Genomic DNA, 25913 nt, shown 5'->3' with positions numbered 1-25913 from the left:
AGTGTGGTTTGCATCACTGGAGTCTGCCAACAAGTCTTGGCATACGCAAAACTCACGGTTAGCATAAAATGGCGCTACCCGGGACCAGAAAGTACCCATAGCACAAGACAAAGGCAGTGCAAAAGGGGCCCCCTGCAGCAATACGACAAAGGCTCCCACACCGCCGGAGAACCACTCAGGAAAATGTGCATCATAGCATAGAGGGCTGGAGCTGCATGGTGCACAGGCGGTCATCATTGCAGTCGGTGCCTCCAGAAGCAGAGGAGTGACTCCTTCACCCCAAGGGAGATTCCTTCGCTCTTCTGAAGACGGGCTGTCCTCCTATGATGCACGACCGGGAAACAGTTGCTGGCAGGAGCTGAAGATACATTGTTGCAGAAGGTGTCTTGCTTCTTTGTTTTAGTTTGTAAAGTTCCTAGAGGGTCCAGATGCAGTTTCCTCAGTGAAAAGTCAAAGTGGAGGATGCAGTGGATTCCTGCTGCAGTGATGCAATCTGAATCTGAGGAACCACCCAAAGGAGAGACCATAAATAGCCCTGAAAGGTGGATTGGTCACCTAACCAGGGAAGCACCTATCAGGGGAGGGCTCTGACGTCACCTGCTGGCACTAGCCACTCAGATGCTCCCAGAGTTCCCTGCCAACCTTGAATTCAAGCTGGCAAAACCCAGGGACCCTCTGGAGGAGCTCTGAGCACCGCCTCTGGGGTGGTAATGGACAGGAGAGTGGTCACTACCCTTTCCTTTGTCAAGTTTCACGCCAGAGCAGGGACTGGAGGTCCCTGAACCGGTGTAGGCTGGTTTATGCAAGGAGGGCACCAAATGTGCCCTTCAAAGCATTTCCAGTGGCTTGGGGAGGCTACCCCTCCCAAGCCCGTAACAGCTATTTCCAAAGGGAGAGGATGTAACACCCCTCTCCCAAAGGAAATCCTTTGTTCTGCCTTCCCGGGCTTGAAAGGTTCAAGCAACAGGAGGGCAGAAACCTGTCTGTGAGGTGGCAGCAGTTGGGGTTGTCTGGAAAACCTCAGAAGGCTGTAATGGCAGTACTGGGGGTCGTCTAAGGAGCCCCCAGAGTGCATGGGATCATTTAATCAATATTATGTAGCTGGATATAGGTAGTGACCTATGTCCAGTACATGCGTACAATGTCGTCCCCGTACTCACGAAGTCCAGGAAAACGGTTGTGGAGGTCATGGGGGCACCTCTGCTAGTGCAGGTGTGCCCTCACACACAGGTACTTTGCACCCAGCCCTCAGGGCTGGAGGCCCTGCTGCAGGGTGACTTATAAGTTACCTGGTGCAGTGTAATTGGCACTGAAAGGGCGGTTGCACCTTGTCACGCAGGCTGCAATGGCAGACCCGCAGAAGCCTTTGCATGGGCTCCCTATGGGTGCTAGAATATATGCTGCAGCCCATAGGGAACCCATAGAACCCCAATGTCCTGGGTATCTAGGTAACTTATACTAGGGACTTAATAGGGGCACCAGTTTGCCAATGGTGGGTGAAATACTGTGATAACAGTATCCAACAACCATTTTAAAGGGAGAGAGCATAACTACTGGGGTCCTGATTAGCATGATCCCAGTAGATTCAATCAAGCACACTGACCTCAGGCAGAAAATGGGGGTAACCATGCCAAGAAAGAGGGTACTTTCCTGCAATCCCTTACTCTGTAGGGCCACAGGTTTGGCTCTGCGGTGACAGAGCAGTTTACACCATAGCCAAACTTAAGTTACGCCCGCTTTAAAATCAGGTGGGCGGACTTTTATCTTGGCACTATGTATAGTCTGTCATCATTGGGATGGAGTATACATACCGCCAAGATATACATCTGCCCCGTAGTTTAGAACTGAGTCAAGGGTTACCTCAGTTTGTTCCTTTTTATCGCTAGAGTCTACAACCTGTGGTTATGGCACACCATGCTCCACCAAGCTTTATAGGAAACATTATTATAGCTCTTCCATCTGGATGTTACAACCTGTAAAGCAACAGACAACAAAAGATCTACATTGTCACCTCTAAACAATATCACAACCACACATGAATGTGGCCAAGAAAATTATTACTATAGAAAAAGGTATATGTAATTTACAAATCTGAGTAATTTTATGCCAGACTTCAGACCACAAAATCCAAAGCTTAGGACAAAGAACACAACTATGCATTAGATGATGACTAAGAAGGCAACAGGGCCAACACTGACTTTGATTTCACTTTTCCATTTCATATAAATCCACAGGGGCATGAAACATTCTATTTAACGGAGAAGAAAAGAGCAAGGTGTAGCGCAAGCAAGAATTAAAATGGATCAAGCACCATAGTTTATTCCATGTCAGGGTTGGGAAGCACCTTCCAAATCAGCTTCCCAGAAAGCCAATCCAAGAGATTTCTCTCCATCATTTTTTCTGGCATTTTTCACACCTGGTCAGAGCAGGTGCTGAAAGGGAGCACACCATTGGTTACAATGGACTTCTATGTACTGTTCAGGGTTAGCGCCAACATTTTGGCTCTAACCCTGAACAGTACATCAAAAATGTTGATGTTATTACCCCCTTCCCTGTGCCATGGTGCACTGTATTTTAAATACAGCACGCACATGGTGGCAGTAGGAAGAGCTAAGGGGCGCTGGGTGCAGCACCACGTTTCTGAAATATGTCTCAAAGTGCCTTGAAGGCAACAATTAATATCAGAGAACAGTTATTGATGCAACACCGAACAATGATACTCAGAAAAACGCCCCCCATTTGATGTGCAAAGTATATGGATTAAAAACTGAGTTAAAATCTTTATCCAAATAAATTAAATTGGCTTAAAACAGAGTAGGCACAACATCATGACAAATACCAGAGTCTCCACACTTTATTCTGCAATGTTCTGCACACACCAAACAAACTCATGTTAAGAGATATTAGTCTGTAAAGATACATAGAATTCACATTAATTTATAGGTAGGCTAATGTGTCAGTTAATGTACATATGTTTGTGGACCACTTTCTGAGAAAGTACAAGCCAAATACTTGACATTTTATGTTAGAAAGGGCCTGATTTATAATTTGGCAGACAGAGTTTAGTTCATCAGGATGGTGGAGGGCAATCCCTCTGCCATGCCGGGGACCTCTGCCCACCAAATTTAGAGTTTTCTGTCTGCCCTCTCCATCGCGAGGAACAGCCATGATGGTGATTTCTGTTAATGTAGGAAAGGTTTCACCGATGGTACCATCAGCCATGATGGACATCCGTCTATCTTTTCAAAGGGTTTTTAGAACAATTCATGGCCCCCACACCATGAGAGTGATCTCCTGGGGAGCGGGGGTCATTATCGCTTTTTCCTGTGCATTACTGACAGCTTTTTCCTGGCGACAATGGACAGGGGAAAAAAATAATTTACATTGTCCCTCCCAAATTGAGCAGACATTGTAAAACCCTTCATCTGATGCCCCCTATCCTGTTGAGGATTTGGAGGAAGTATTCTATTGATGGAGCCAACTGGAACTCTAAATTACGTGGAGAGACTGAAGGTTTGATGGACAGGGTGCTCCTTTGGATTTACAACAGAGTACTATGTCTGCCAATCTGTAAACCAGGCCCAGAGTCTGTCATTGCATAGCATGTCTTGAGAGAAACTCATCTGTTTGTTATGGTGAAGGGTGTATAATTTCTGTCTACCTCTTTCTTTCTCGGCTAGATCGTGGTCCTCCAGACAATCCAGGGAATACCACCTCGTTGTCCCCATTGCCCATCCCTGCCATTGTAGGCATTGTGATTGCCAGCCTGCTTGCTGTGATTCTCGTTGTCGTGCTGGTGTACTACTGTCGTACAAAGAGTTCTAAAGTACAGTAAGTAACCCTTGTACCAAATAATGATAAATGGCCTGGTGGACAATACTCTTGATGAACAATCTGAAGGACTAGCCAGACTCAAACATCTTAATCCCAACAGGATATCCCCCACTGAGGGAACACTGCTCGCACACCTTTTCCATCTATCCGCTCCTATCACAAACACAGCCTCTCACACAATTTTGTTTTAATGACTTTGTTATACTATTGCTAATGCTGGAATGGAACTCCTGTAGGACTCTGTACTTAATGACATATATTGTCACTAAAACACCTTTAATATCTTGAGGGCCAAGAAAGATGGGTATAAAGTAACAGTGACATAGGTTGATACATTACAGATTACACCAACATTCACCGAATTCAGCTAATGCATTGACAAGAAAGTGGCAGCAACCTAACCCAGTGAGAAGTCCCAACACTGCATAGGGCCACATGTAGTGAAAAAAGATGCACAACATGTGACGTCTAATCTTACTCGGAGGGCCACCAATGCCACACACTGCCCAGGTCCCTGTGCTTTCAGTGTATTTGAGAGAAGTCAGAAAACAAATAATGATATAGAGTAAACATATGAAATAGAATGACAACAGCTGCAAACATCCTATCAAGTAAACCATAAGCATTAAAATCATATTATGGAGCTGGTTTGATGCCTTCCTGTCTGGTGAAAGGACCACCCTACCATGCACCACCTCATGCACATGCCAATAAGACAACCACACTCTCCACTTACACATATCCAACTCTTGCGCCGTCATCAGTGTCCCATTCACCACACCAGAAAGAAAACACACTGACTGCAGACTCAACTTCATTCTGATCAGTGCTTACTCATTTCACTGTCTTACACACAGCACATATGTCATACTTCACACCCAGACATGATCACAGTGGCACATTTATTACAGAAACCTGTTTTTCCCATCCAGAACCAGAGAACCCACATTCCTGATGTGCTGGGACATAGAGGAGACATCTGGACTGGTCATGGTTCATCAAGGCTCTGCATCCCATTACAGCAGCTGTCCTTTACCTCCTTTGAGCTGTTCTTTTGACATCTAATTTTACATGTTCAACAAACCAATTGGAAGCTTTAGCCTCAAGATATATGACCCCTTCACCATTGTCAGACTGGCCTGCTTGGCAAGCGGGCAATCCGCCAGTAGCCCCAGGAGGCTGGTTTTGACACTTGGAGGACAGTTTCAGGCTCCAGGAGTGGTGGTGCATGTTACGCAATTCCAGCAGCAACTCAAAGGAGTGTGTCGGGTTCTAGCATGGGGGACTGAAATTATCATTTTTGCCAGGGCTGTTTTGTGTCCCCAGTCTGGCCCTGCCCTCACATCAACTTCAGGAAGTTGTATGAAAAGCATTGTCATAAGAGAATTCAACCATGCTGATCAGTGCTCATTCCACACTCTTACACCCAGCAGTTATGTCATACTTCATATCCACAAGGACTATTTATTATGTCTACATACTTCATGCTTACACAAGGTCTCAATAGTATATCCACTTCAGAAACATGGTGGTACCAAACCATAACCCAAGGAGATGAAGTGACAAAGACCATGAATGCTGCCAGCACGCAGCTCACCATGTTGTTAAAATACCCCAAGGGTTTTGCCATAACTCATCTCACCTGCCACCTCCTGAGACACGTTGACTGGACCAACCCTGAGGCTCTAGCCAATGAAACTCCTTCATTCCTTCTCTGCCAATCAAGGAGAAGCAGAATGCAGTAAAGGTAGTCCAGATCCAGGTTGAAATGTTCAGAGGTGACAACTATTCAAACACTCAGAGATTCACTTCAGATCACCCATCGCATAACTCCATTCTCCTCATTCTGATTCATCTCTCTGGAACATCCAGCACAATCACATCTCTGCACTGCTCGACACCGCGGCCTAGAGTGGAATTGGATGTCGCTATCTAGCAAAGGCCACACACCACCTTAAGGACAGAGTCCAGTTTCAAGTCATTCTGGTGTGAAACAATTTCTGTAGAGGGTGTTGTGACTTAAGGGTCCACCTTTTCGGCAGGGATCTTCTACCACGTAATTGAGCCAGTTGAAATCCTACTGATCAATAAGGATGTTTATAGCCATCTGTATAATGTCAAAACCCATCTCTTCCTAGAGGCCTTCTGTGGCAATGGACTCATCAGCTAAAGTGCTGCCTTAAGATGATTCAAACATGGAGGCCAAAGGCCTCCCTCAAGGTCGAATCTAAAACAACTCTTGGGCACTTACAAGTGCAAGACTGTCTCTCACTCATGAATCATGATGGCTTTCATTTTTAAAATCATCAAGAGCTTAGAAATCTCTAGGCCTGGGTGGAGTTCGTGGAGATCCACTATGCAGAACTCCACGAAGTGACCAAAAAACTCCATTGCGCAACACGAAGTTCTGCATAGCGGCAGAGTGTGTTAGGTCGTGCCGTTCATGCTGAGTTTAAGTGCTGGGTGTTTGTCCCATGCTGTAAAATCTGCACGAATTACACCACATGCAGAGCAAGAAGGCACTGCTTCTTTTCTGCCGCTCAAGTAGATTTTCTACTCGAGCAGCAGCTTCCTCAACGTGAATGGAAGGTTTCTCAATGTGAGCGGTAGTGACCATACGCGACCGCCCATGTTGAGAAATCTCGCCAGGAGGTGATCTGGAGTAAGATTTTCCTCCCTTGTTCTCGCAAACATAACAATGGCTAACGTGAGCGAGGAAAAAACTCTGCTACGCCAAGTATTTCAGAACTTTGTGCTCTAACCAGAGTGGGAAAAACTCAGCAAACTCGGCAAGCGGAGCAGAGTTCACTTCCCAGCCTGAAAAATCTCAGTGCCATGATAAATTGAGTCCCTGAGACACACTGAAAGATACTTAGATGTAAGGCAAAATCACAACTACACTGACTGCTGTAAATGGTTCACCGCCCACCTACTGTTGTGTTGTCTTTAGGGTGCCCCACCCTAAGCACCCAGTTGTACACTGCAAGAAGATCAGGATCTCTGGTGGATCACACAAAACCTGCAAAAGCCCTTGTCAGGCATGAGACCAAAACCTGTAGCTAGTAGAAGAAAATATGCCAGACCTTTTCCAGCTGCACACCTGGGGTCTGGCACTCCACCCGGGTCCAGCCACATTGCATTCCTTCTCCAACTCTTCTACATTTGAGGAGCTTGACACACTGTTGTAAATGAAAAGTCATAGACCTCCATGATGGTAGTGCATCCCTCAGCTAATGCACACCCCTTCCTTGTGGCTCCTTTCACTGATGCCTGCTTCACCCTTCACATTGCTGTAAACCACTTCCCTCTGCTCTGCCTTGTTTTATTCACTCCTCTCCCTAACACCTCCTATGGGTCTGTTATCCCTATTTTGTGGGCTAAACCTTGCCACCTTTTTCCACCAGAAAATCCAGGACACATGCAAAGGATTAAAGACCCAAAACCCGAGCCACTGCCCACCAGCACCTCCACGGACCTCCACAGACCCCATGCCGCACCAGACCCTGGACCACTGGACCCCCAATCTCCTCAGAAGACACCTGGAAACTCATGAACTCCAACTCAGGGGCACTCTCACACCCATGCCCACATAACATTTTGAACATGGCCAGCGCCACCATCGCACCAGAGCTCTGCCGGACTATCAGCCGTTCCATCAAAACAACCACCTTCCCATCCAACTGGAAGCACACAGACATCAACTCGCTCCTACAGAAACCCTCTGCCGACCCAGAGGATCTGAAAAACTACAGACCTATCTCACTGCTTCCCTTCCCCGACAAGGTAACTGAAAAGGCCATCAACATACAACTTACTGAGTTCCTCGAAGCAAACCAGATCCTGGACCCCTCCCAGTCCTGATTTAGGAGCAACCACAGCACCAAAACAGCCCTCCTCGCAGCCACTGACGACATTCGTGCCATGCTGGACCATGGAGACACGGCTACCCTCATCCTCCTCGACCTCTCGGCCACATTCGACACAGTCTCCCACTCCACCCCCTACAGCAGACTCCGCTAAGTCGGCATCTACAGTAAAGCACTGGAATGGATCCGAGTCTTTCTCGCCGGAAGAACCCAGAGCGTCAGACTCCCGCCGTTCATCTCAGCACCCAAAGAAACCTGCTGTGGAGTACCCCAGGGATCCTAACTAAGCCCAACCCTCTTCCACATCTACATGGCACCACTTACTAAAACCATGATACAGCATGGCCTAAACATCGTCTCCTACGTCTACGATACCCAACTGATCCTCTCCCTGACAACCAAGAGAAATATCCACCACAGAATGAGAGCAGTCGCCATCTGGATGGAAACCAGCTGCCTCAAACTCAACTCGGACAATACAGAGATCCTCGTAATCGGCTCCACCCCCTCCACCTAGGACGACTCCTGGTGGCTTACTGTCTTAGGAATTGCTCCCACCGACCACACAAGCAACCTACGCATCATCCTGGAGTCCATGCTCTCCATGACCCATCAACTCAATGCCATCTCCTCATCTTGCTTCCACAGCCTGCGCCTACTTCGGAAGATATTTAAGTGGATCCCCACCGAGAAAAGAAAGACGGTCACCCATGCACTTGTCAGCAGCAAACTAGACTACGGCAATGCCCTCTATGCCAGCATCACAAAGAATCTCCAAACAAGACTACAGAGAATACAGAACGTAGCAGCCAGACTCATCCTGGACATCCTCCTCCACAGCCATATCTGTGCCCACCTCCGAGACCTGCACTGGCTCCTGGTCGACAAACACATCACCTAGAAGCTACTGACATGGAAACAGCAAAAAACAAGGAGAAAGAAAAATATTTCTCCTTGTTGCGCCTAATTTCTGGAGGTGTAAAGTTTTGGTGCATCCCCAGGACCAGCCTACCTCAGCCACTGGTGCATCCTCAGGACCAGCCTACCTCAACCACTGCCTGACCTTCTACACCCCCACCAGACAGCTCAGGTCCTCCCAACTCGACCTTGCTGCCATCCCCAGAATCAGGAACAGCACAGCTGGAGGCAGATCCTTCTCTTATTTCACAGCCCGGACATGGAACACGCTCCTTCTCAACCTCAGACAGGCCGCCTCATGGAAGCAGTTAGGATCTCAAGACCTGGCTATCCGAGTGAGCAGCATGCCAGCTACATCGCCTTGAGACCCTACGGGTGATAAGACACGCTTATTAAATGATTGATTGATAGATTGATTGGCTGTTACCTGGTACCTTTCCCTCCTATCTCAACCTCAAAACATCCATACAATATTCTTAATATTTTTAAATGTATAACTAGGGATTGCTTATATATAACTAGGAATTAAATGTTAAAGGATGAGGTGATCGCCAATAAAATATTAACCTACCTTGTTCATCACCTACATGACCCCAATTGTCAGTGTCATCTGCACCCATGGGATCAACATCATATCCCGCGCTGACAATCCCCATTTCATACTCTCATGCTCTGACAAGATGCTGATCACCTGGACCAGTTTCTCTGGCTACAAGGCTGAAGTCACCAGGTGGATGAAAACCAACAACCTCAATACAGACAAGACTGAAGTAGTAATCCTTGGTAAAGACACCTAGCTGTAGGATCCCATCTGATGACTTGCCAGACTCGGACCCACACTCTTCCTGGCAACCCAAACAAGGAATTTAGATATAATAATAGACAACAAACATATCATGCCCAGCCAAGTGAACGCAGTGTGCGTCTACTGTTTGAACATACACAGTGTTCAAGAATATCAAATGGCTCTGCACCAACACTCACAGAACCGTCATCAGTAAGGTGGACTAGGGCAATTCACTCTATGTTCGAATCAACGCTCAACTGACCAGAAGAGTCTAGGCCATATAAGGCTCAGCGGCCAGGCTCACCCTCAACCTCCCACTCCACACTATATAACTACCCACACCTCAAAGAGTCCCACTAGCTCGTAATACATAAACAACCACTCCTCAGACGCCTCATGCAAACATTCAAAATCTCACACAACATTGGCCCTTGTACCTCATCAACTGCATAAAACGTCCACAAAACAAGATACTCCACTGCTCAGAAGTACTGCTACACACACACACCACGCATGAGCAGAACCAGATCCGGGGGCCACACCTTCTCTACCTCGCTCTGAAAGGCTGAAATGACCCTTGCCCTGCACATCAGAACCTCCTCCTCAGTTCTTGAATTCTGCAAGAAATTGAAGACCGGTCTGTTTTCTAGCCCTGGCGCAGACAAACACCTCTTGCTTACAGCACCAGGTATCTTCCCAGGTGAGTTGTGTGATATAAAAATACACATAACATAAAGTCACAGAAAGTGGGGTTATAATAATGATACCGACACCTATGTAGCACCTAATAGGAAACTGACGCTATGCATTTCAGTAAGCTAAGCTGGTATTTCCGGAAACCCCTTTTACAAGCAGGAACAGTACAAGGATTTTAGTGCTGCAGGAAAAAGTGAATTTTTCTTTTGGAGCATTGACTATTTCTATGGAAAATAGCAATATTAGTCCCTTTTCTGCTTTAACACCACTTGACGTTCATTCAGACTGACATGGAATACACAGCTGGTAATTTTGCCTTTTCTTGCCTCTAGGAACCCAGAAAACAAATGATAAAAACAAGCTTTAACAATCTAAAACTATGTGATACCCAATTTAGCAATTTTTTTGAGCAGAGCAAGAGATTTTTTTAAAAAGAGCAGAGTGACATTGGCTGTGTGTTGTAGGTATCCGGAAGAGGAAGAGGAAGGGTTAAACATAACCCCATAATTCTCACAAATTCACTATATTCCACAGAGACCCAAAAGCATGCCTGTGCCTTTCAGTCTCCTAAGAATACAGCTGCGAATAAATATGACTCACACATTTGACCAATAAAAGTGTAATTTAAAACAATACTTAATGTAGAGAAAGGATATTCAGATTCATACAACTAACAACCCTGTTTGATATTTGCTCTAAAGAACCGCACACTTTAAAACAACTCTAAGGTCCTCATTTACAGGGTTGTGGCGTGGGGGAGCGCCAAAAATCACCTTGCAGCATTGCCCTACACCAAAGTGAAAGGGCAGGGTGCACCATATTTATGCAATACAATATATTCCTGTCCTTTGCCACAGCTCTGGCGGCATTTTGGCTGCCTAGAGTCAACACAGGCACCTTTGCACCATGGTGCAAGGTTGCCTGTCTTGTTGGCAGGAAGGGGCACCTTCTTGCACAAAAACAATCCTGGGAGGATTTTCCTCTTTCCTTGTGTGCTGCAAATAGCACACATGGAAAGAGCAAAAAAGAAGGAGAAATAAAAATATTACTCCTTCTTATGCCTCATTTCTGGAGATGTAAAGTTTTGGTGCATCCCCAGGTTTACATGGCTTTGTAAATCTGGGAAAGAGTAAAAAACCATGGGTGTTGTGTGGGAACAGCCATTGCAACACCCATGGAAAGCCTCCTTAACGCAGAGTAAGGCAAAGGAGTGATTTAAGCCATATTTATCCGTTCAAAGACACGCAAAGTGGTTTTGTGTAGCCACATAGGTATGATTTTGTAGTCTTCCAGAGCGTCACAAAGAATGACACTCCAGCTGCGCACAGGGCTCATGAAATGCCCCTAAATGCAGACCAGCGGCTGATGTCTATCACAGACAGATATTGACAAAAAGGAGGGACCAGGAGTATTTCTGGTCCAGTGTACAATCTCCCAGTAATAATGATTATGTAAAGGTACACTGTTCCAAAGGCACATAGATAGGCGGAAATAGAATGAAAACAGGAGAGACCTGAAATCTCAGGAGCAAGAGCCCTCAAGCATCACTCTGGATGACTGGTATCATCATCGGGAATAGCTCCTCACTAGGCCGGCACTGCAATGCCTAGTGGGCACCCCGTAGTGGGGGCTCTCAGCCGAATGTTTGAGATAGTGACTGAAAAATTCAACAGTACAAAATACGGGTGCCGCAAGTCACCACCCCAAGTGAAAAGAAGTGGAAGAGGTTCTAAAATTGGTTATTCATCCATAAACTTCATCATTTAATCGGTCTGATATAACAAGGATGAAGACCAAGGTTAAAAGCAATTTTGAAAGTGAAATTGAGGATTATGCTCATATATTTTCAAAAAGTCAATAAATGTACTAGAGTGTCCTAAATAAAAATTAATTGAAGGAAACTTCTATGTGATGGTCGACATGTTTCGCGTCTATTGGTCTATCCAGATCCACTGACGCTTCATCAGGACCTATATGACTCGGTAAGTAAACCTCTTTATAAATATATGAAAACCGGTCACTTACTTTAGTTTACTGATAATACAGGTACCCACCCCCTACTCGAGAACAGGTTCCATGGGTAAGGCGTCTCTTGGACTCAAAGTGACAATAATAGTGCACCGGTCCTGTTGTAGGACCTACCCTCGGAGACCACCTCCCGGAAACAACAATAACGTATTGTCTTCTTTCTTTAGATCCACAACAGAAGCAATTTCTAGAGGTACCACGCATGTCAACAGTAAGTTAAAGAATCTATGCACCTCTGTTCAGTGCTGTGTTGTGATGTCAAGAATGTGTGAAACTGGGATAAACACTCATTCCTGCACTCATCTATCCATTCTTTCACCCACTGACTCCTTCTTGCATTCACCAAATTACTCACCCATAATAAAACAGCCACACACACTCACCAAACATATGCAATACCAATGAGGAGAGTAGAAGTAGGAAAAAGAAAACATGCTGCCAACTAAACTTAGATAGCATATGCTTCCAATAAAACAATAAATAAAAACACAGGAATGGTTGGTTATTTGGCAATGACATTATACACAGTGTATTGTTTTTTTAAACTTCTAACATTGCTGCCACATTTAGAAGCAACAACATTTTTTCACATTAAGTCAGGCCTGCTGCATTTGCCATCATTTGTTATAGTATTTAAATTTTAGATTAACGCTATGACATCTGACACAAATGTGGCGCATGAACCAGTGAGGCTATCCTTTATCATTGATTTGTCAACATAACTGACTGAGGCCTGAATTCTGCATAATCGTTCCTGCAAGGCAGCCCTCAAGCTTTCAGTTAGAAATAGAAAATTACACATCTATACCAAATTACAGTTGGCAAAGCAACGTTCAATCTTCCCTAAGAAGGGTAATAAGGAGCGTCAAAGTGAAAATCTTCTCCCAACAGGGTTTGTCATAAATTTGAATAATAAAAAGTCAAGACCTATTGTGAAGTTTAGACAAAATGATTCTCAAGAGGCTGTTATTAGCTGGTGGAGTCAGGAACAATCTTTATTACATATCATCCATCCTCAGTTCCTCATAATAGTCACCAACCCTTTAATTCCAACATTCTCATGGCAAGAATAAGGAGAGTTTTACTGTAGAACCTTGATGGTCCACTTTTCTTTCACCTTAACAAATATTTAATTACCAAAACTTCAGAAAAATTGCATCATCACAGATTATTCCTGTTGGAAATGGCCCTTGCTGCAGGGTTACCTCCAAACTTTTTGCCTTTCTCCTCCTATTTTTCTGACCCTCTTTTAGTTGACCCTAGGACTCAGAGCAGTTTACCACTGCAAATCACTGCTAAAGTGCATGTGCTCTTTCCTAAAACTTGGTATGATTGGCTTCCACCTGTTTGGATTATTAAATTGACCTTTAAGTACCTTGTAAGGTGGTATAATATATCCAGGGCCTGGTATCTAAAGGCTACTAGTGAGACTGCAGCGCTGATTGCACCACCACAGAAGTGGACTTTCAAACCTGTCTCAGGCCTACCACTGCAGGGCCTGCATGTGCAGTTTACTGCCACATTGGCTTGGCATCTAAAATTAATTGCCAAGCCTAGAACTTCCCTTTTACTACATATAGATCACCCCTAAGGTATGCCATAGGTAGCCGTATGGGTAGGGTGCTGTGTAGGTAAGAAGTAGGGCATGTGCCTTCATTGTGTGACATGTCCCGCTCTTGACAAACAGCCTATTTGGTTTGTCACTGCTGGGAGTGCTGCTCCTCTCATAGGTTTGTTTTAGGAAATCCTGTATATGACAAAGTGGTAATTTCTGATCTGTTAGGAGTAGCATGGGCATGTTTGATATGCTTGAAATGGTAGTGAGAAATTCTGATTGTTGGTGTAGGTGGATTTTTTATTACTATTGTAGAATTGCCACTTTTAGAAAGTGGGCATTTCATTGTGCTTTCACTGTGCTTACTATGCTTTGCAGCCTGACTCCAATCTACATCTGGGGCAGAGTGACAGCTGGGCTTTGTGCATGCTTTCCAGACAGCCATCGCACAGGGAGGGTGGAGGTGTAACAGGATTATATCTGCATACTGAATGTTCTTTCTTGGCTTGGAGATTGGGAGTAAGGCACGCTTATATTTGTATAGGCTGTGTCCTGCCCTCACACAAAGGTCTTGTTTGCCTCCTACTGATGTCTGGAGCCAGGGCTGGGCTTGAGAGGGGGTGTTGTCTAATTGTAAAGTTCCTTTGAAGTGCCCCGTAGATCAAACACATTTTGAGTATAAGTACAGGGACTGTGGCCCCATGTATTATACACTGTGTGGACCTAGAACCAGATGTTGCTGGATGAGGCTGTTATGCTAGGAACTGCCATCATGACTGTCTTGCTGTTGTGCTAACCTGTGGCCTCCTAGGTCCCCCAAAGGATTGCCACTTGGCTTACGAGGAGCCTTAAGTACTGGCCTGCTTCTAACTCCCTGCATCTGCCCACTCTGTTCCTCCCACCCCTCCTGTTCTGGTGGAACGTCTGACACTGAGCTCAAAGGGAGCAGTGCGGCCAAAGGAGAAGTGCCTGGTGGGCACTTCAGTATTCTGCTGTGTATTTCTGAAGTTGTTTTTCAATCCCAGGAGAGGCTGAGGAGAAGGGGGAGTGCAGCGGCCGCTTTTTGTTCAGCAGGCTCAACAAAAGTTCTCATTCCCTGGTGTTTTGGGAAACAAGTGGGCCCATGCGCCCGATGCCGGAGCTTTGCCCGGCTGTCCCTGGTGTTGAGATAAACAGCACTGCAACCTGAGCTGTCAGAGGAGTGATGACCCACTTCCCTTCCTTTGTGGACATGAGGGAGGGCCCCGTCAGGCCTAGGGCTTGCTGACACTCTCCCTGAGAAGAGCCATGGGCGAGTGGAGCTGGAGGGAGTGCCTGGACTGCCTCAGTGTTTTCGCAAGCTGCCCCGCTAGCCAGAGTGGTGAGTAGTCTTCCTGGCTACATGGTACCAAGGGTAGTGGTCTTGGTGGCCCTGTAGGGCTCCAGACACAAAACATAAGTAAGACGTGGTTCAGAGGAAAAAAACACCCAAGTGAGCAGCTGCACCAATGTGGGAAGCTGCCGGATGATCTGGTCTACAAGGGGGGGGGGCAGAGAGGTCGCCCTACTGTTGTGAGAACCATGTATGCCTTCCCCCCACAGTGGAGTTGCACCTTGTTGTGGGAGTCTTGTTTGTTTTTCATCATATATCACTCACAGGACGGGATGGAAACCTCAATGGAGGCTCCGTCCTTCTGAGGATAATTTCCCATGCTGATGTAATAGGTGTGTAGGAGCACCTGACCAAAGCGTGGTGGGCCAGATCCACCATATACCTTCTAAAACAAGCACAGATGCATTGTGACATTCATGCAGAAGGTGCTTTGGGTTGATTGTTTGGTATTCCATAATTTACTATGACGGTTTCATGCCCCCAGGGCTTTTGTTTTGGTTATGCGCTGATTTATAATGTCATTTTTACCTGGTAATAGCAACAAACATATTTCAGGATCTGCATTGTCTGCATAAGGGTGCAGTATGTTTATGACGTGCAATATGGGAATGTTTCTTGTATTTGCATTCATGAGGATAATGGTCTGACAAGTGCCTTTTGGGCAACATATTACTGATTCATTTCATTTTTGTCAATGGTTTTTATGCAATACAGTTTATTTTTATATAACTTGTTGTCAAGTCTAATTTGTGGTGTATTTATCGTGTCACTGGGATGTGTGTGTTGTGCGAATGCTTTACACATTGCTTCTGGGATAAGACTGACTGCTGTGGCCAAAGCTGCCAAGGGGGTGAGCAGGGGTTATCTAAGGTGTGTAGCTCCCTTGACTGTCTAGAGTGGTGGCTATTGCCTGGGTTAGGTGCCTACCCTAGCCAATCAGGAACCCATTACTAACAATCCCCTATTTCAGGAACCACAAAACAGTAAAGCTATCACTAAGGGTGTCAGGTCTTGAGAGTTATCGTCTAATATGGTTTGATTATCAGAAATGCTAAGTCAAGTGTTGTGAAAAAAGTAGCTACAAACCAACAGGACGTTATGGTGGCGGGAGGGCCTTGTAAATGAGCACCTTTGAATCAGTAGTGCGCCTGTCATGCAAATGACAGATCTGACATTACACTTGTGGTGCGCCTGTCACCTTTTCTCGACAGCTTAATAAACTCCCATGACTGTCACCACTTTTAATAGGCTTAATCTCCAGAATAAAATGAATAAGCCTTTATTGTTTCCTTAAGGTGAGCCTACCACCATGTAGATAGGCAAACAGATGCTTTTTTGACTGATGTAAAAGTCAATGTAATGCATTCCAAACTCCTAAAATGGCCGCCGTGCATAGTCACATGTTGTTTTAATGGTAACTTAAACTTATTTTTACAAGATATGACAAGCCCAAACACCTAGGATGGCCACCGTACATCCTCACACTACTGTTTAGGCCTATTTTTTACAGTCAATCAGGCTTGTTCTGGGTCTGCAAATTCTCTTGATGGGATGTTGGGAACAACATCTCTCAATCTGATGAAATGCAGGATGCCTTCCACCACTTGTCGGAGAACCATGAGGTCCCAATAGGCACTCTCACCTCACAGAGAACACCACTGTGCCAGTCAACTGGATCTCCTCCTCTCAGACCTAAAGTGCACCACACCAGCAAGGTAGGCACGCTGTTCTGTGTTAACTTGAAATTCTCAAGATGTTGAGGTGCCCAGGATGTAGTCATCCCATCCCTCATTGCCAATTGTGAAGTTCATACAAAATGCTTCTCAGCAGACTGGTGTTAGCTAGTGGGTTCAGGAGCCATCTTTATTACACCTCATCCATCTTCATCTCCCTGTAACTATGGCCAAATCTTGAATGCCAACATCTTCTCTGCAAGCATGCTAGGACTTCTACTGTAGAACATTGGTATCCCACACCTATAATCCCTGATCTAACGTTTTACCAATTACTCAATCAGGCCTATTGCATTGAGCATGAGATTTTCCACAAGACAACTGTCCTCATAAAGTCTTAAAATTACTCACATTTACAGTTTTACAGTTGGCAAAACTATATTCAATACATTCTAAATTACATAACAAGGATTCTCAAGGTGCACATCTTCTGTCTCCAGGGTTTGTTAGAGGGGTGACCAACACCAACATTCTTACCTACTGTGGGATTCTCTGAGAATACAAGTAGCAAATTACATGTCTACAGGCTTTAACACAGTGTAATATAAATCCACCCTTAAAGGCCTTCTGGCCTTAACATACGATTATCGCAATTAATTAGTCGTATTCCTCTTTATAATGTTTCATCATAAACAGACCTGATGTATTGCATCTGACATAACTTTTCCTAATGAATAAATCAGGCCTGTAGACCTTATCACTGGATTGTCACCATAGGCAGCTCACATCAACTGTATTTTGTATAAGTTCCCCTATAAGATAACTACAGGTATACACTCTAAAAAGTACAATTATGCACACAATTGCAGATGAGAAAACATCATACAACCCTTCCAGAAATTACATAACAAGGACTTTCAAATTGCTAATCTTCTACAGCAAGGGTTTGTCACAACGGTAACCAACACCAAATCCCCTGCCTACTAAGGAAATCTGTGTGATTCTATGTAACATAATACCTGTCCACAAACTTAAACACATTGAGATGACAATCCACCCTGAAATGTCTATAGCTTTTCACAATAAATACTGCTGTTGTTTTTATTGTTCCATAATACACAGAGCAGGTCTGTAGCCTTTAACGTTTGCTTATCTGCATAACCAACTCAATAATGTAGTATCGAGGAGAAGCATTCTCACAATGCAAAAGGTGCACTGTAAACACTATGGCCCATATTTATACCAGGTTTGCGCTGAATTAGCGTCATTTTTTTTACACTAATTCAGCACAGACCTAACTCCATATTTATACTTTGGTGCTAGACACATCTAGCGACAAAGTTATGGAGTTAACAGCGTTTTCTTGACAGGAAAACCTACCTTACATCAATGAGATACAAGGTAGGTGTTCCCATCCAGAAAAGGACAATATGGGCTTAGTGCCATATTTATCCCCCGTGGAGATGAGGGCCTTAAATAATGAAACTAAGCTTGCTTAGCGCCATTATTTAACACCTGGGTTTGGGCAAGCGTATTGGGACCTGTAGGCATATTTGCCCACAGGTGCCCTTCCCTGGCCTCAGAGACACCCCCACCCACCCCCACCCACACCAGTAAGACACCGAAAGATGGGGGACCCATCCCAGGTAAGTTCTGGTAAGTATATATTTTTTATTTATCCGAAACTGCTCGGGCATGGCCATTAGGGTGGTGGGCATGGCTCCTGTCTTTACTAAGACAGGAGCCATGTTCATGGGGGTTGTGCGCCAGAAAATGGTGCTACACTGCTTAGAAGCAATTTTTCTGCCTCTGAACAGTGTAGCGCCATAAATCGGCACACAAGCACCAGTCTCCCTTACGCCTTCCCAGCCCTGTTAGCGTCCTTTCCAAGGACACTGATAGGGCATAAGGGCCATTCTATTAATATGGCGCCTGGCCGGCGTCTTGGACTGGCGCTAGCCGGCGCTATACTTTTTCATGCAAAACTGCGCTAACACAGTTTTGCCTGAAAAAGTATAAATCTGCCCCTATGTTTTAGCAGAAGCAGACAAACTCTGGCCAATCAGAATCTGTACTCAAAGAAATCAACATTTGTGTATCACAAAAGCCCCTTTCTCAGTAATGCAGAGTACTCTGTCCACCAAACCCTCACTCTACCTGCCTCATTTAGAGGTGGACAGACCTTAATTATTGTGTTAACAGAGCTCCCGCTGCCTGTGTCAGCTGAATACTTACTCTGATGGACTGATGGAGCAGGTGAAATCAAAGGAAGGACATTACACCATCGCCCTATTTTGGGTGGAAGGTATAATGCCTTTTTTGCTGCCAGGAAAAACATGCTGATGAGTGACAGGAAAAAATCAATAATGACCCCCACAACCTTGAGAAACCTCCCAGGGTGTGGTGGTCATTATTTTTGTGTGTATTTTGAAGCGAACTACAGATTTGGAAGATTTCTCTGAAAAACAAAATAAAAAAAATAATAAAAGGGGAGTTTATGGCTGGACAAGGGATTTTAAATGGCAAGTCAACATGGCAGTGGGACACTGCATTTAGGCAGCAATGGCAGGCCTGGGACATGTTTTGGAGGGCTACTCAGGTGGGTGGCACAATGAGTGCTGCAGACCCACTGGCAGCATTTCATTTATAGGCCCTAGGTATATGTTACGCTCCTTAGCAACGCAATTACAAGTATTTATATATGACAATCAGGTAAATACCAATCAAACCTTGTTTAGGGAGGTGAGCACAAGCACTATAGCACTGGTCTGCAGTGCTAAAGTGCACAGAGTACTAAGGCGAACAGAGCAAAAATCCAGAAAAGTCATGACAAACAGGCAAAATGTTTTGGGAACACCACCCTAAGGCTGCCAGGTCTAACGAAAACCCTGTACTACCTCCCAAAGCCCACATCCCAACTTCCTATCTTCATCAAGTCAGCTGGTGAGCACGAAACAGAAGAGGCGTAGGGCCCGATTTAAAATCTGGCAGACAGAGAAATCTCTGTTGGCCTGGTCGTGGACTTAATGTCCTCCAGGCTGAGACTACTCCGCCTGCCAATTAAAAAATAAACTGTCATTTCTAAAGCATTGGCAGGAACCACCATCACATCAGTTCATGTTATTGCTGTATACAGTTTAGTGCAGAGTTCCATCAACCTGATAGAGCCCTGCACAAAATTGTTTTTTTTTTTTTTTTTTAACAGACATCCCGGAAGGAGCATTTTTTTTAAGTAAAGAAACTGCTACCCCACCATGGGAGTCCGCTCGCGTCTTGAAGGGACTATTTATCATTTAAGAGAAAGCTCTTCTTTACAGTTGTGTGGCTTGAGAAGGACACAAAATAAGGCAGGTTCCATATGTCTGAAAAGCTTAAGTTGGAGCTCTGAGGTGCCTCAGGTCATTGGGTAGGAGGATCATGAAGAATCTTTCAGCTAAGTAAACCGATTAATTTTATGTTGTCCTACTTGGCTTTATTTTAATTACCTTTTCTTTTTTCAGATGGGGCACAAACCAACACTAATTCCAGAGGGGTGAGACATGCTTTTGTTCCATTTCGTATACGTGCATTTATTCTGTTTTGTACCTTTCTAGTGATGCTTTCTTATTGTCTGTTCCAGCATCACTAGTCATTTATCTCTTGGGGATTATTCTTGCCTTGTTAGTGGCCTGAAGGTAGAATGTTTTTATGTCATTGCAAATTTTGTAAAAAATAACATAACATTTAAGAACTAAATTCAACTAAGGACTTTTTAAAATCTTTTCAGCTCCACATTCCTTTGTCTCTCTACTTTTATCTCTACCTTCTTTCTGTGTTCCCATTCCTTCCCTGTCCCCACTCTTCCCTTCTTTAACTTCTCCCTTTCATTGTCACTTTTTCCTCGTTAAGCACTATCCCTTAATTTTCTTCCTCATCACTCTCCTTTCATCTCTCATCTCATATTTCATGATCTGTCCCATCACATTTTCCATCACTGCCCTCCCTCGTTTTCCCGTCAATGTTCTCCTATTATCTATTTGCTTATTACTTTCCCTTCTTCCCCTCCCTAATTACTCTCCCTTTTTCTCACCCCTCACTGACTCATTTAATCTCCTTCCAACCCCAACCCCTGCCCATCACCCCTCATTGCTCTCTATTTATCTCTAACCCATTTTTTATCCCATCAAATCTTTCTTCGGTGCTCCTGTCACGTGTCCTCTTATTGCTCTTCCTTCATCTCCCGCATTTCACTCCTTTCATCTGTCTTGTTCTTGCTCTGTCACCCTGTCCCCTCATGTCCCCCCTCCATCTCTAGCCTCATTGCCCTCACTTCATATCTTCCCTCAGTTGCAGCCGTCCCATCAAGGTGTTTTTCATTGTTCCCATTTTTCGATTGTTTTCTTCAAATCTGCCTTTTTATCTTTACCATCCTCTTCTCTCTTTCCATTGCCACTTGCTTGCTGTTTTATCCTTTCCTCCTCACTCTACTTCACTAACTTCCCCTTTTATTCAATCTTGTCTTACTTTGCTTTCTTTCTTCCCTTCATTGTTCTCCCTTTATCTCTTTCCTCATTAGTCTCCCTTCATTTTTCTTCTCATTGTTGAGTTCTCCATTTATAGGTTTTCCCATTGCAATCATTTGATTTCCCCCAATTGCTCTCCCATCCTCTCCCTTTATGCTCCCTCTGTATGTGTCCTCTATGTACTCTCATTTCTCTTCTTTAACCTCTCTCCTCCTTAATAACTCTTTGTCTCTCCCAACATTTCTCTCCTTTCGTCTCCCCTCGTCACTCTATTACTCTCTCATCTAATTGATCTCCTTTTGTCTCTTTCTTCTTTTGAATTAATTGTATATGTTTATTTTAACGTTAGAACAAAAACAAGGCTACAGCACAATTAACGTAATTTTGAATTAAATCATTAAAGAATTTACAAATATGAACTTAAAATTAAAATTATTTTTCTGAAGTTTAAATTAAAAAATACATTTGGGAATAGCAATGGGCATACTGTTTCATCGAGAGGTACACGTTCCTCCCTAAACCCCTCCCTTACTTTCCCTAAATTCCACGTTACACCTTGTAAATCCCCTCCCTTTTAGTCATGAGAACTCCTTTTCCAGCCACTCCCATTGCCCTCCCACATTTACTACTAAAACCAATAATTGTGTGTGCGGAGACTGCATTCGGGGTGGAGATCACCGAACTGAAAACAATAGTTGAGGCAGAGGTAAACTCTCCACACATATGTTTGTGAATAGCAGTTTGTAACATATATGTAGTACTATTGATGTTCTACTGCAAATGCAATTGGTGAACGGGCACCTTTCTAGGCTTCCCAGGCATACCTGATCTTAGGGTCAAGCTGTAAATCTGCAACCGACCTCCTATCCCAGCAGTAATCTGTGCTTAGAAGTCCTCTCAGCACCTTGCAGAGCAGCTGGGCCAAGAGGTTTGGGCATGAGTTAAAGCAGGTTTTTGGGACAGTCAGTGCTTTACCGCCTTCTTGTCATTTTAGATCAGTGCAGCAGGTCTCTTCCTGAAGCACAGACTGCTCTGGTCCATTCCTACTCTCTGCCCAGAGCTTCTTCTTGTCAAACCGTAACCTCTGATTTGGCTCATGGGGCTAGCCTTTGTGCCTCAAAGACTGATGATCATTTGCCCTGAAAATTGTCTTTGAAGTGAAGCAGTAAAGTAAATCTTCCCTACAGCTGTTGAATAGCACCATAACAAGCAGCTACCAAAGGCGACCTTGACTCAAGCTTCCCTGCGGTTGACATGCAGGGGGGCTTCAGTCCTAGATGCTGAAGCACCATGAAATTCAATGCCAAGTTTGTGTGATACTGTTTTTCTTTCCTGCAGAGTGCAGAGGAGATGTACTACACAACAGTCCATTTTGAGCCAAAGACACAAAAAGCAAGAGCACCACCACCTCTGGAGAACACCGTTTACTCTCAAGTGAAGGCTGCAAATCACCATGGCCTACCACCCACCCCACCATCTCCTGAAACTATCATCTACTCTGAGGCTAGGCTTACATGTGAAGGGAAATCTGTTAGGCCGCCACCTACCGAGAACACTATTTACTCCCAGGTGAAGCCTACACACCACAAATAACCACTCTCTGCTTAAACTACCACCTACTCTCTGACCAAGGTTACATGTGAAGAACAATCTTGTCAGCTGCCACCTCCTGAGAACACCCTTCACTCTCTGGTGAAGGCTGCACACCACAATGTCTGACCCACAGTCTACTAAAACTGTTGCTGATGCTATTTTATCAGGTGATCTAGGATAAATATTGTGCCAAGGATGGGCGACAGTGTTAATCTCAAGAACATATGAGGCAATGTGGCCCAACAAATAGCAGTTTATTAGAAAATAAATCAGCGTACTTGTTGCAGTTGTGTTTCACCCATTGAGTATGCCAAGATTATTTGCTTTTTTGATCATCCGGTTTTGAACTTTTTACTAGGGGTGAGTCTCACTACTTGTGTCTCGTCCAGAATATTCACATAGCAAATGGGTTGCACATGTTACCACCTGTCCACCTTTTATGGTAAGGCCGCTGCAACACACCAAGAATAAGGGGCACTTAGCTGATTACATGTGGACATGTGTGCATATACTTGTGCACACGTGTTAGCTGCCCCTGGGAGACTACTGTTGTGTGCAGCCCGGCAACTGCACAAAGGTAGCCTGGCACAATGGGAACCCTGTAGGATTACCTATTGACCTGGGGTAGGCCATATAATATTAGTGTACACTAATAGGAGAAACAAGTTTGATGTACTGTTTTGTCTCTAGTGACACTTTATTATACAAATAGGGAGTGAACTGCCTTAGAGTGCAGTGTTGGTTCCCTTTGGCCTATAAAGAGCATTGATGTCTTGAATTGGGGTGTAACCCCAATTCTTTAATTGCCCAAAATGATATTTGTATAGAATTGTCATATGTCTCAGACTCAGCTCAGGGTCTGAGTCCAGGCCTTTTTGTCACCTTGCTGTGCCCAGTAAATTGCATTTCTTTCCAGTAGCAGGAACAAAGGCCTCCCCATGCAAAGGGAGCAATTCACAGCATTTCACCAAGCTCCTGAGGAGGAAAGGGGTGGGGCGGAATGATCACTATCCACCACTCAACTTGCACACTGTCCCAGGGATGGACCTGCCCAAGCCCACTGAACAAAGGAGGAAACCACAGAAACTAGAGTCAACACAGGAGGGGGCTCTCTTTAAGCTTCTGGTGTGCAAGACCCTGGCATAATGTTAGTGAGAGGCAGAGCTGAGACCTCAGTAGCAGATGTGACCTGGATGATGCCATTTTGAACTGTCCCAGCATGCTGTGCAGGAGGGTTGGGGCAGAGGGGAAGAGGTGATGTAGCACTTTAGGATTGGCAGGGGTCCTCTCTTCTGGAACCTTCCTTTCCCCTTTAAAAACTCTTGCAAAAGGGAGAGACTCTCTCTTGTCCGGTGATTTTTCTGTGCTTCACTGCTAGATCCTGGGAATGCCATGGAGAACTGGAAGGAGCAACCCCCGGATTCCCAGAAAGGACTAAGGCCTCTGCCCAGTTGACCCCAGGACCCGTGGTTCTCCCCAAGGGCCGTAAGGCAGGCCCCCTTGGACCTACTGAAGACCAGCTAGGGGAATGCCCTGGCCTTTCATGCTCAGAAACGAAGACCAGGAGAAAGGCTGGCTCAGGGAACCAGGAGATGCAACTCCATGAGGATTCTACCGCTTTGGAGGTGAGGAGGTCTGTTGCAACTGCACCTGATGGGCAGAACTTGCCACTAGGAGTAAAATGAGCCCAAGATCAAAATTTGTCCAAGTTATGGCATTTTAAAGTTTAGTGCCCTTTGCCCTTTTTGGAAATGAAGCATGTGGGGCTCTGCTACCATTTCTAATTCTACTCCCTGGGTTGAGTCAGGGCTCCGATGTTGGTGTGCAATGTTTCTAATGTTTCTTCCAGGGAGGGGGTTTGCATACAGCCTTCTCCCCGGGCTCTCCTGTGGCCCGGGGACCCCATCCCCAGGTTGTATTTCTCAAGGCCGAGACCCCAACCCGGACCCCTGTATGGTATCAGTAGGTGGGAGCACCATCACACCCCCCTTCGCTGTAGCACCCCGTGTCTTTGCGTGGGGGGAGCAGGCAGGGAGAATAAAACTGCCAGCTATCACAACGCGCACAACAGTGCAGGCATGCTGGGAGTTGGGGGGCAGAAAGGGGTGGGCTGTTGGAGCTGCCCCCACCATGAGGAGCCTGCGGAGATATCCAAGTTGGACTGGGCATCCCTGAGAAGGAAGCAAAATAAAAGAAAATAAGCTCTGCAGCTCTCCCAGCTGAAGAGCCACTACTATACTGTTTCACTGTTCCGACTGGAGAACTTCATAACACCCTGCAGGGCTTTATCTTATGTGCATGTTTTATACCACAATGTGGCCCCAGGATGGCAGGGACACCGCCAGCAAATTGTAGGAAGTGTGGGGCGGCTGCAGGACTGCAGCAGCTCCCACCTATACAATGTTTTACAAGTACTGATCCTCTGTTTGTGGGCATCAGAAATCCAGGACCTCACCAGGATTTTGTTAGTGTTTTCAAACACCCCCAACATTGGAGCGTTTGCGCATACCTTTGGAGTGGTATGCTCTCTAGGTATTATGTTGATAGTTGCAGTTGTTGTGGCCTGAAAGGCCTCAAATTGGTTAAAGCAGATACCTGTCCTAATGCCCTCTCTAGGGACCAAGTTTGTGGTTGCAGTGCAATGTAATTAAAATGTGATGCTCTCTAGGGACTGCTTTTATAATTGCATTTAGTGACTCAAAACTGCAAGAGAAAAAAAAATAAACACATGTTTTGCTTATATATTGGCAATGATTATTGCTCTCAACTCACAGTGTATGTTTTTTTAGCATTCATAAGTGCATTTATCCAGGATTATTTTTTTTGATAATTACATTTAGGTAGGAAATGATGATGTTAGCATGTGGTTTGTTGCTCTTGAACCATGACCAAGCCAGTATACTCACTGGATACTTTGTGTGAACCCTTTACGGGGTCACAGGTGACTATGCCATGTCATCTATGGGTATTTGTCTTCTGCCAATGTACATATTTGTAAATAATTGCATAGAATTTAGTAGTGCATGTGTTATAAATGTGGTTCTCCTTTTTCTAAAGAAAAAGTACTGACTATGCAATGTTTTATTGAG

The 25913-nt window shown here is 44.9% G+C and overlaps 1 protein-coding gene across 2 annotated transcripts in view; it reads left to right on the top strand.

The window, feature by feature from the left end:
• The window catches only part of LOC138246676 (carcinoembryonic antigen-related cell adhesion molecule 6-like), a 167489-nt gene extending 141898 nt beyond the window's left edge, over positions 1-25591 (top strand). For both annotated transcript variants that reach the window (XM_069201434.1, XM_069201435.1), the window contains 4 exons: positions 3681-3831; positions 12297-12340; positions 20230-20261; positions 22570-25591. In XM_069201434.1, coding sequence (XP_069057535.1) covers positions 3681-3831; positions 12297-12340; positions 20230-20261; positions 22570-22824 — 482 coding nt within the window. In that variant the 3' untranslated portion in view covers positions 22825-25591. The remainder of the gene's footprint in view (positions 1-3680; positions 3832-12296; positions 12341-20229; positions 20262-22569) is intronic.
• The last annotated feature ends 322 nt before the right edge of the window (positions 25592-25913 follow it).

This window comes from Pleurodeles waltl, chromosome 7 (assembly GCF_031143425.1).
Source record: "Pleurodeles waltl isolate 20211129_DDA chromosome 7, aPleWal1.hap1.20221129, whole genome shotgun sequence".
NCBI lineage: Eukaryota > Metazoa > Chordata > Amphibia > Caudata > Salamandridae > Pleurodeles > Pleurodeles waltl.
This window is presented reverse-complemented; position numbering and strand designations above follow the sequence as displayed.